This window comes from Panthera pardus, unplaced genomic scaffold (assembly GCF_024362965.1).
Source record: "Panthera pardus isolate Hobbes unplaced genomic scaffold, ASM2436296v1 HiC_scaffold_8, whole genome shotgun sequence".
NCBI lineage: Eukaryota > Metazoa > Chordata > Mammalia > Carnivora > Felidae > Panthera > Panthera pardus.
In genome coordinates this window covers 141,303,741-141,316,280 of record NW_026527013.1, presented here as the reverse complement: position 1 = coordinate 141,316,280, position 12,540 = coordinate 141,303,741, and the positions used below count along the sequence as shown (strand labels likewise).

The 12,540-nt window shown below is 44.9% G+C and overlaps 1 protein-coding gene across 1 annotated transcript in view; it reads left to right on the top strand.

The window, feature by feature from the left end:
* LOC128775483 (uncharacterized) overlaps window positions 1-6,103 on the top strand; it is a 62,608-nt gene extending 56,505 nt beyond the window's left edge. The window contains exons 2-3 of the mRNA XM_053896744.1: window positions 1,483-1,883; window positions 5,041-6,103. Of these exons, the coding sequence (XP_053752719.1) occupies window positions 1,483-1,883; window positions 5,041-6,041 (1,402 nt within the window). The 3' untranslated portion in view covers window positions 6,042-6,103. The remainder of the gene's footprint in view (window positions 1-1,482; window positions 1,884-5,040) is intronic.
* The last annotated feature ends 6,437 nt before the right edge of the window (window positions 6,104-12,540 follow it).

Sequence of the window (12,540 nt, the reverse complement as noted above, 5' to 3'; positions counted from 1 at the left end):
TCGGCGGGGGGGGGTCTCTCGAATCGGGGCATATCAACATTAGAAGAATCTAAATGTTTAATATCATCAAAATGTGTTTCCACAGTATCCTATATTTCTTCTCTTATAATACTTAGCATGCACCGTATTGAACTTGCTTATTTAATTTTTTTTCCTCGACTAATCTTATAAGCCCTATGAAAACAGAAGTCCTGCTTTTACTGTTCATTTTTATATCTGCAGAGCTTAGTGCAAAGCCTGACACACAATGCGAACCCCATAAATATGGGAAAAGAGATGATAAAACTCAAATAAAGCCTACACAAAAATTCGCATTGTGAATTTCTAACTCAGGACAAATATTTGAACTTTGGATGGCAGGTAAAAATAAGAAGGCAACAAAATGGCCAGAAATCAGGGAGGGATGGTAGGTCTGAATCAAGTATTTAGAGGACACTATAAAAAATGTGAGCCACAGCGGCAAAACCTAATGAAAGGGCGGGCCTATGCAGGTCGACTCCATCTTGTTCTGTGTCCTTCACCTTGACCACACCCCCTCCCCTTGAGTAACCCCCCCCCTCACCTGCCTAACAGGACTAGGCCCCAATAAAACCTTTGTCCTTTTGAAACTCGCGCTCTCTCCCCAGTATCTCACCGCTGCGTTGGTGCAGGTAGGGGATTGAGCTCGAGCTAGCTCGAATAAAGGCTCTTTTGCTTTTGCATTGGACTCGGCTCCCTGGCAGTATTTGGGGATCACGAATTCTGGGCATAACATTTGGGGGCTCGGCCCGGGATCCCCAAGACCCCCGAGGGACCCCCGACCCGGAGAGCCTGACTGGCCACGGTTAGTGTCTGTTTGTTCTGCCTTTTCTGTGTGAGCTCATTTCTGGAATTCTGGTAGTGCCCGACGCGGTCTAAGTGGACGCACTGGAGGACCACGGGCCGGAGTTTCAGAAGACGTTCCAATCCTCCCTTCTGGAGGGACGTGGAATCCCCTCAAAGGTCTGAGACGAGGCGGGTCGCTCCCGCTGGTCGGCGTGAGGCTGTCGTCTTTGGAGGGACGTGGAATCCCCTCAAATGTCTAAGCTAGCTTTCAGTTTCTAAGCTCCTTCCATGGAGTTGGAAGACTTTCTAGGGGCCCTCTGTTTGTCTGTTTTTGTGTTTCTCTGTTTTGTTCTGTGGACTTACTGGACGGACGTTATGGGACAGACTCAGACTACCCCTCTACCCACCCTCTTGGCTTAAGCCCTTCCTAGCCCCGCTCCCTCCGGAGCCAAACCCATTCTTGCTTTGCAGGGGACAAAGAAGAAAAGTCTTACCCAGCCTTCAGCACCCCTCTACCCTGTCCTACAGGGGGGTACTGAAGAAAAATTAATTTTTTCCTCTCCCGTATAACCCCTCTAGGATGCCAGAAGAACACCATCCTCCCCCTCTGGGGGAGGCAGATGCTGTTCCGAGAGCGGGAGGCAGAAACGCTCCAGTGGGAAGCCCGCCCTTTACCAGACAAAGGGCTCAGAGGGAGCAACCCACCTCCGCCGCCGACTCCACTATTCTGCCCCTGCAAGCCACCAGACCCCCAGATGCGGAGGGGAATCAGCCCCATCACTATTGGCCTTTCGCCACTAGTGACCTCTACAATTGGAAAGCTCAGAATCCTAAGTTTTCCGAGAAACCGGCAGGGCTTATTGATCTATTAGACTCTGTTCTTTTTACCCATCAGCCCACGTGGGACGATTACCAGCAGCTTTTGCAGGTCCTGTTCACGACTGAAGAAAGAGAAAGAATCCTCAATGGGGACCGAAAACTAGTTCCGGGCGCAGACGGGAATCCCACCACCAACCAGGCTCAGATAGATGCCTCCTTCCCCTTAACTCGGCCCCAGTGGGATTTCAACACGGCAGAAGGTAAGGAGAGGCTCCGGGTCTACCACCAGACTCTAATGGGGGGTCTCCGAATGGCTGCTAGAAAGCCAACCAATTTGGCCAAGGTAGGAAATGTACAACAGGGAAAAGATGAATCTCCGGCTGCCTTTTTAGAACGGATCATGGAGGCATTCCGTACCTATACCCCCATGGATCCAGAGGCTCCAGAAAGCAAGGCAGCTGTTATCATGGCCTTTGTAAACCAATCGGCCATAGACATTAGGAGAAAATTACAGAAAATAGATAGACTAGGAGAAAAAAGTCTGCAGGACTTTCTGGTGGTAGCTAAAAAGGTATATAATAACTGGGAGCCTCCTGAGGACAAGCAGGCTCGCTCCATGGCGGCTGCCAGCAGTAAGCAGACTCGAGACCTGGCCAGAATACTACTAGCTACCACTGCTGACTTCCCCGAGGAACGAGACCGCCGTCTCCGGCAGCTGGCAGACGACGCAAGAAAAGGTAAAGGAACCACCAAGGGGGGAAGCAGAGGCTGCAAAAGGATCAGTGCGCATACTGCAAGGAGATAGGGCATTGGGCCCGAGATTGTCCAAAAAGGGCCAGCGGGAAGGGAAGCAAGACTGATTGAGTAAAAGTCCTAGAGCTAGATGAACTAAGTGATTAGGGGAGTCAGGGTTCGGACCCTCTCCCCGAACCCAGGGTAACTGTTAAAGTGGAGGGGACCCCTGTTGACTTCCTTGTCGACACCGGAGCACAACATTCGGTCCTCCACACCCCACAAGGAAAACTAGCTAGCAAGAAGTCCTGGGTACAAGGGGCAACTGGTATGAGCCAGTATTCATGGACTGCCCGAAGAACAGTAGATTTGGGAACGGGCCAGGTATCCCACTCCTTTAAGGTAATACCAGAATGCCCCTACCCGCTGTTAGGATGGGACTTACTGACCAAGATTGGAGCTCAGATAACTTTCAGACAAGGGGGGGCCTCAGGTCACCGATGGCAAGGGCCACCCCATCCAGGTCCTGACCATGAAACTGGAGGATGAATACCTCCTCCACCAGGAGGCGCTCCCGAGAGAGAATAATATAGACAGATGGCTACAAGAATTCCCCTCAGTTTGGGCAGAGACAGGGGGGATGGGACTAGCCGCTCACAGGACCCCAGTCCTGGTAGAGCTCAAGCCAGGAGAGAGTCCGGTAAGGATCAAACAATACCCCATGTCTCAGGAGGCCTGGAAGGGGATCCAGCCACACATCCGGAGACTACGAAGCCTAGGGGTACTAGTTCCTTGCCAGTCTGCCTGGAACACCCCCTTACTGCCGGTCGAAAAACCTCACACAAATGACTACCGACCGGTACAAGACCTCCGGGAAGTAAATAAGAGGGTCGCGGACATACACCCAACTGTTCCCAACCCATATACTCTCTTGAGCTCCTTGGCGCCCTCCAGGGTCTGGTATACTGTACTAGATTTAAAGGACGCCTTCTTCAGTCTGCCGCTGGCACCCCAGAGCCAACCCTTGTTCGCCTTCGAGTGGCATGATCCGGAGGAGGGCTACAGTGGGCAACTCACCTGGACACGGCTACCTCAGGGATTCAAAAATTCACCCACCATCTTCGACGAGGCACTACACGAGGACCTGGGTGAGTACAGAAGGGAGCACCCTGGCCTCACCCTTCTACAGTACGCAGATGACATCCTGATTGCTGCCGACATGGCCAAAGACTGTGAGCGAGGGACCCAGGACCTGCTGGCTACCCTGGGGGCCTTAGGGTACCGCGCATCCCCGAAGAAGGCTCAGATATGCAGGGAGAGGGTAAGTTACCTGGGATATATCCTGGAGGGCGGACAGCGGCGGTTATCAGATGCCAGAAAAGAAACTGTCCTAAAGATCCCTACTCCCACCTCCCGAAGAGAAGTGAGGGAATTCCTAGGATCAGCCGGCTACTGCCGCCTCTGGGTTCCAGGTTTTGCTGAGATCGCCAGGCCCCTATATGAAGCTACCAAAGAGGGAAAACATTTAAATGGGCTGAAAAAGAAGAAACTGCCTTTAATCAGTTAAAAAAGGCCCTCCTAAGTGCCCCAGCCCTGGGCCTACCAGACATTACGAAGCCCTTCCACCTCTTTGTAGATGAACATAAGGGAATAGCAAAAGGGGTTCTAACTCAAGCCTTAGGCCCCTGAAACTGCCCAGTGTCTTACCTGTCTAAGAAACTAGATCCAGTGGCTGCTGGCTGGCTGCCATGCCTAAGAATTATTGCGGCGACAGCACTCCTAGTCAAGGATGCAGACAAACTGACCCTAGGACAGGAGATCTGGATCACGACCCCACATGCCATTGAAGGGGTCCTGAAACAGCCTCCTGATAGATGGATGAGCAACACACATGTGACTCATTACCAGAGCCTCCTACTCAACCCTCCACGAGTGCGGTTCCACCCCAGTGCAGCCCTCAATCCTGCAACCCTGCTGCCCGACCCTGACCTAGGTGCTCCACTACATGACTGTGCCGGAATCCTGGAACAAGTACATGGATTCCGGATGGACCTGACCGACCGGCCCCTCCCTGATGCCGAGGCTACTTGGTTCACTGATGGCAGCAGCTTTGTGCGAGATGGACACAGGTATGCGGGTGCAGCGGTGGTCACCGAAACGGACACCGTATGGGCGGAGGCTCTACCCTCCGGAACATCAGCCCAGCAAGCAGAGCTCGTCGCCCTTACCAAGGCGCTAACATTGGGAGCTAGAAAATGGCTTAACAACTACCGGACCCAGGAGACCCAGTTTTACCAGACCAGCCCAAATACACCCAGGAGGAGTTACAGCGGATCAAGAAACTCCCCATGGCCCAGGAGATAAAGGGATGGTGGTATACACCTAACAAGGAGCTCGTGCTGCCAGACAAGCTCGGAGTCTCAATATTAGAGCACATGCATCAGTCTACTCACATGGGGGCCCGAAAATTAAAAGACTTAATCCGACATGCCGAAATCAAGATTCACCAACAGGGCACCAAAATAGAGCAAGTTGTATCTGCCTGCAAGACCTGCCAACTCACCAACGCGAGAGCCACATCAAATAAAAAAGGAACCAGGCTCAGAGGCACCAGACAGGGAGCCCAATGGGAAGTCGACTTCACTGAAGTCAAACCAGGAAAGTATGGTTTTAAATATCTTTTAGTATTTACAGACACCTTCTCTGGCTGGGTGGAGGCATACCCAACCAAGCATGAAACGGCTCAGACGGTGGCTAAGAAGCTACTAGAAGACATCTTACCCAGGTATGGTTTTCCTGCCATGGTAGGATCAGACAATGGACCAGCTTTTATCTCGCAGGTAACACAGGCAGTAGCCAAGGCGGTGGGAGCAAACTGGAAATTACATTGTGCTTATAGGCCCCAGAGCTCAGGACAGGTAGAAAGAATGAATAGAACCCTAAAAGAGACCCTTACCAAATTAACCATGGAGACTGGCGGGGACTGGGTGACTCTCCTACCGTACGCCCTTTACCCGGTTAGAAACACTCCTTACACTCTGGGTTTTACTCCCTATGAGATCATGTTTGGCAGGCCACCCCCTGTTATTCCCAGCCTTCGAGCTGAACTTATTGCTGAGTTTAAAGATCAAGAACTTTTTCTTTCCTTGAGAGGGCTCCAGAGGGTGCACGAGGACATTTGGCCGCGCCTCTGTGCCATCTATGAGGCTGGCCCGACCCCGACACCTCATCAGTACAGGCCGGGAGACAGTCTATGTCAAGAGGCACCACCGAGAGACCCTCGAGCCGCGCTGGAAGGGACCCTACATCATGGTGTTGACAACCCCCACCGCTCTCAAGGTAGACGGCATCACGACCTGGGTCCATCACACCCACGTTCGGCCAGTGGACCCCTCCTCGATCCGGAAGGACTTCGTCACGCGATGGGCCATCAGTCGGGACCAACACAACCCGCTCAATCTCAAGCTACAGCGCATTCGACCCACCTAATATTGGTAACTCTGTTAACTCTGCTTGTCATTGCTCATGCTGCCGGGAGTCCCCATGCCCCCCAAAACATCACCTGGCAGATCATAAACACCAGCTTGGGGACAATACTTAATCAGACCTCCCAGAGCCACCCCAGGGACACTTGGTTCCCAGAACTTTGCGTAAACCTCCAAACTCTGTTCCCCTTGTCACCATAAATGCAGCCGGTCCCATGATTGGGTCCCTCAGCTACATGACAAGGGGGGGATGAAAGGGCGGGCCTACGCAGGCTGACTCCATCTTGTTCTGTGTCCTTCACCTTGACCACACCTCCTCCCCTTGAGTAACCCCCCCTCACCTGCCTAACAGGACTTGGACCCTTCCCCAGCCAAAGGGCGGGCCTACGCAGGCTGACTCCATCTTGTTCTGTGTCCTTCACCTTGAACACACCTCCTCCCCTTGAGTAACCCCCCCTCACCTGCCTAACAGGACTTGGACCCTTCCCCAGCCAATCAGCTGAGGCCATAGCCATTACCTCACCAACTGCCCCTAGGCCCCAATAAAACCTTTGTTCTTTTGAAACTCGCTCTCTCCCCAGTATCTCACCGCTGCGTCGGTGCAGGTAGGGGATTGAGCTCGAGCTAGCTCGAATAAAGGCTCTTTTGCTTTTACATCGGACTCGGCTCCCTGGCAGTATTTGGGGATCACGAATTCTGGGCATAACACTACCAATAGACAACATTTGAGGTGGGAAACAAAGGCAGAAGGAAATGGCATATAGAATAAATTTTCTTATAACCTGCAGCCCATTGACAAATACTTGAGGCTGGCAGAGTAAAACTTTCTCCAGGAACTCCCTGCTGTCTTAATGCTAATGCTTTGCTAGAGAAAAAAACAACCCTAGCTTGACAATATCTAGGCCTCCAGTATCCTGGGAGTCTTCTTTAGCATATGAAAATCTCACTGGAAACTTCCTCTGGACCGTACCTCCCCCATTTCCCAAGTATATAATCAGTCTCTCCTCATGGTCCCAGGGAAGCTCCTCCTGCCCATGGGTGTTGTCCCCATGCTTTAATAAAATCACCTTTTTTTGCACCAAAGACATCTAAAGAATTCTTTCTTGTCTATAGACTCTGAACCCCCCACCCCTCCAAAAACCTCATTCCATTCACCATAAATAAGATTAAAATTCTTTTGTCACAGTTCTTTTGTGACAATTAAAAAACAACTTAATGAAGCCATCTGTTTTGTGAAACAAGTCACCAAGGGGAAATACAAGAACTCAGGGCAAGGAAGGTGAGATAACAGAGAAGATAACGTGTGAGCTGTTAGAATTTGGGAAAGAAGTAGAAGGAATAAAAACAATCACAGAAATGACAAATTTTGAAGAAACACAAGGGAGAAGAGAAACTGGTGAAAATATGGTGACATAAAGAATACAAATTTAAGTATCCAACATAAAGCAATGGAGTAAACAAAGTTGAGGGGAATTAGATGTAATAAATACAAAAGACAGGCAAAATGAGCCAATAGGTGCACAGCTGAAGTCTCCATAGGAAAACGTGGAAAGAAAAATATCAATAATATTTAAATATTCAATTCCATAAATTTTTTGCTGAATATACATACTAGAAAAGCTAGATAAAAGTGACCCAGAATGATCAACACTGAGCAATATCCTGGTCAATTATTGTTCCCGTGAACTTTCTTGAGGATCTTCTTGGGAAATTGCTGGAGAATTCATGAAAAAAAAAAAATGTCAGTCAGACTGAAATGATCTACTATAAAACTTAGGCTAAAATAATAATGGAGATTAAAGTGGTTTGACCATATAGTTTCTATTTCCATTGTTTTTTATTTCCTCTTGCATCTTTGATCTCTATCAGAAAAAAATTTTCCTTTGCCTGAATAAAACCCTTTTAGCATTTTCTTTGGGGCCCGGGTTACTGATGGCAAATGCACAGTTATTGTGCATTCAAAAATTCATTTACTTAACTTTCATCCTCAAAGAAATTTTTCTCTCAATAAGAGATTTTCAGTTGGCATTTTGAAGTTACTATTTCATTATCTATGAGATCACATATTTTTCTAGCAAGAAGTCACCTGCCTGTGATCATCGCCACTTTCAAATTCATCTTTTTTTTTATTCAGCTACATATAACATTTTCTTATATTTTTCATTTTTTTTTTTAAATTTAAATTCCAGTTAGTTAACATCCAGTGCAGTCTTGGCTTCAGGAGTAGAACCCAATGATTTATCTCTTACATATGACACCCAGTGCTCATCCCAAACAGTGTCCTCCTTAAGGCTTGTCACCCATTTAACCTCCCCTCCAGCAACCCTCCGTTTGTTCTCTGTATTTAAAAGTCTCTTATAGTTTGCCTCCCTCTCTGTTTTTATCTTATTTTCCATTCCTGATGGCTTCCCAGGGGAATTCTACCAGACATTTAAAGCAAGGTTAAAACCTATTCTTTTCAAACTGTTCCAAATAATAGAAATGGAAGGAAATCTTTCAAACTCATTCCATGAGGCCAGCATTACCTTGATTCCAAATCAGACAAAGACCCCACTAAAAAGGAGAATTACAGGCCAATATCCCTGATGAATCTGGACGCAAAAATTCTTAACAAGATACTAGCAAATCAAATTCAACAGTATATTAAAAGAATTATTCACCATGATCAAGTGGGATTCATTCCTGGGTTGCCGGGCTGGTTCAATATTTGCAAATCAATCAACATGATACACCACATTAACAAAAGAAAGGATAAGAACCATAGGATCCTTTCAATAGATTCAGAAAAAGCATTTGACAAAATACAGCATCCTTTCTTATATTTTTCTTAATATCTCATACCATCTCTTCTCTTTCTCTCAACAAGCTTATTTACATTAGGATGCCCCACTCATGTACCATACACTCTCTTACTTATTTTCAGTCTTGACTTGTCCATGCTTATTCTGATATTTTCTTCTGACCTATTCGTTCACAAATGTTGTCCTCATCTGGATCTAATATGCTGTCAAATCTTTACCACTTTTGTCTAAATTTGGTTATCATATTAGTTAGTCCTAAAATAATTATGCTTTAGCCCAATAAACTTGTTATTTCAGGGTCTTTGATAAGTGTTTTCTGTTGCCTGGGGGGTTTTTTTGTTTGTTTTTGTTTTTGTTTTTGTTTTGTTTGTTTGTTTGTTTTTTGGTTTTCTTTCAATCAGTCTTTTCTTACGTGCCTTGATATCTCAGATATTTTTTATTTTGTTCCAGACATTGCATTTGCAAAATTGATTGTGTAACTAATTTTAGTTGGGGCCTAAGATGACATCAGCTTCTTCCGGAAGTGATTTATCTTATGTTTCTGCCAGGGGCACTATAAACATGGGATTATCTTCATCCACTCCCAGAACTGGAAATGCTTCAGAGCTAACTTCAGTGTCCATTAGGCCTCTTTATACACACTTCACCCTCACTTTTAGCTTATCCTCTGAGACTTCAAAGCTAGGCACATACCAGAGCCCAACTGACTTCATGGGACTTGGACTCTGATTTCTGTTCCCCCCAGAAGTCTGAAGTAAAATTAGGGTAGATTCTTTTCTGACATATTTCACAGGAAATAATTCTAAGCAAAAATGTAATTGTAAAGAAAAAAAAAAAAGAAAAACTATAAAAGTAGTGGAGAAAGCTATGGAGTTTCACGTATAAACTTCACATATAAATCTGGAATAGAAAAGGATGTTCTAACCATCACTCAAAAGCCAGAGTCCTCAAAGAAAAGATTGATAACTTACACTACTTTGAAACACACACACACACACACACACACACACACACACACACACACACATTCCACATGTCAACAAATACCATAAATAAACCCAAAAGGCAACGCAGGAAAAATATTTGTAGCTCTATCACAAAGCACTACTCTTGTTAGAATATATTAGTTGATAAAAAATGAATTTTAAAAATGAAAATTAGGCAAAAGTTATGGAAAGGAAATACAAGTAACATTTAAAAAAAATATGTATTCATTTTTGAGAGAGAGAGACAGAATGTGAGCAGGGGAGGAGCAGAGAGAGAGGGAGACACAGAATCCAAAGCAGGCTCCAGGCCCCGAGCCGTCAGCACAGAGCCCCACGTGGGGCTCAAACCCACAAACCGTGAGATCATGACCTGAGCTGAAGTCGGACGCTCAACCGACTGAGCCACCCAGGCGCCCCTACAAGTAACTTTTAAACACATAAACGGATGTTCAAATTCACCTGTAAGAAAAGTATAATTAAACTACTTTGAGATGCCACTTTATCTTATCATATATGCAAAAACTGAAAGGTTAAGAAAACATTCTATTCATAAGATGATGAGAAAACAGGCATCTACATATACTGTTGATTAGGATATATATTGGGGCAATTACTATTATCAGTAATTTGGCAATAACTATCAAAATTACCAAAACCTCTGACATAGCGATCCAAGATCTGACATTTTTCAGATATACTTGCTCAGGTGAAAAATTAAATAGATGCACACACTTATTCATTGCAGAATGTTGTCTAATAGGAAGGGTTTACATCAAAATATATAACAATAGGAGAAAGAAGAAATAAATTATGAGGACTGAAATTATTGTTTTTATTTTCATAGAAATACTACAAGCCTAACAAAATTAAAATTAGTATTAACAATACACACTGCAACTAAAAGTACAGTTGCAGAAAGTAACACAAGCCCAAGTTTGTAAGAAATCAGATGAAGTAAATAAAAATTTGCGTGCATATTCCACACTGATTTTGCATATCTCTGTATGGACAAGAAGTAGGGCTTTGTCAAGAAAAGGAGAGAATGAGAAAGATTCTGCTGGAATATGTCATCCAACAGTATGTTTTAGGAAAGTATAGGAGAGGTATATCTCATAAACCTTTCAATAATAGGAAATAACTCTCAGTTGCCTTCAGAATTGAATGACAAATTGGCTTGAAATAAAATTCTTGGATCAAAATATTTTTCCTTCAAAATTCTACTGAAAGGGCCTCCATCACACCCTATACTGGACTAGATGATACATATACACACAAATACATCTTGTATTTCACCTTTTGTTATAATATATATGTAAATATTTTGAAAGGGCGGGCCTACGCCGGCCCACTCCATCATGTTCTGTGTCCTTCACCTAGACCACGCCTCCACCCCTTGAGTAACCTCCCGCTCACCCGTTCAAACTTCCTGGTCAAGACACGCCCAGCGACCTGCGTAACAGGACTCCGACCCTTCCCCAGCCAATCAGCTGAGGCCACAGCCATTACCTCACCAACTGCCCCTAGGCCCCAATAAAACCTTTGTCCTTTTGAAACTCACTCTCTCTCCCTGGTATCTCACCGCTGTGTCGGTGCAGGTAGGGGATTAAGCTCGAGCTAGCTCGAATAAAGGCTCTTCTGCTTTTGCATGGGACTCGGCTCCCTGGTGGTGTTTGGGGATCACGAATTCTGGGCATAACATTTTCACTGGTAAACTTTGTCCCCACCATCCTGTAAACTCCACAATGATAGGAACTGTGATTATTTTATTTGCCTCTTATTCACCTGGGTTTGTGTCAGATATAAAGTATACAGTACATATATTTTTAAATGAATAAATGAACAAATGAGTAAAGACAAAGAAAGTCCCTATCTATATGACTTCATTTTCCTCTGGCATTTAGTATTAGAACAAAGGCATCTAACAAAAGGTAAATTTTGCTCTGTAGTAAATAAACTGTATATTCTAAGTTCACGCCTAAAGGATTTTGAAGCCTCTTGAACTTGGTAAGAATTTTCTACGTGTGAAGCTTCTTACAGTCTTTACCATAGATCTTTTGTTTTGAGATGAAACCATTTGGATTCAAAATTTAAATACCCCTATAAAAATATAATTATGTCAATCAATGATGCAAGATGGTGGGCAAAACTGTGAATACGATAACAGCTAACACAGAGTGGTTCCCTTGTGCCAGATACTCTTCCAGGGCCTTTATGAATAATAACCAGTTAATCCCAAACTAACTCTATGAAGTCGGGTTAATTACATTGTAGATGAGGCATCTGAGATAAACAAAGGTGAAGACAGCTGTCCAAAGGAGAGAACCATTTGAAGGACAAGAGATTCTTAATGCTTAAGATAAGCATCATTTATATGTATATACAATATGTATGTATATGCAGAAGAAGGACACATAAAGGAAGCTCTGCAGACATTACTTCCAGGGGGAACCAAGAATCTACAGTAGGAAGAAGATTATTTTACTATAAACACATTATACTTGCTGAAAGCTTTGCTCTGTGCATGCTACATTTTCAGTTAGAGAGAGAGAGAGAGAGAGAGAGAGAGAGAGAGAGAACGACCTATCCTGAATGTGTGTTATTTATCCTCCACTTGGCAAGGGATGCCAACTGTAGGGAGGAAAGCCAAGGTCCAAACTGTCAACATCACAGTCTTGCCCATGGTCAGCCTGTTCAACAGAGGGTGTTTAGGGCAATTTATCAACACAAAAAATACGTATTTTATAAATGTTATGAATATGCCTTTGGGAAAAATATATTACAAAGCATAGTTTGGTTCCTTTTCTTTGAATTGTTTTATACAATCATTTTAAAAGGCCCTTGTGAAATGTATTCTCACTGTGCTGTATGACGCTTCATTAGTCACTTTATTTATTAATAGAATAACTACATTGT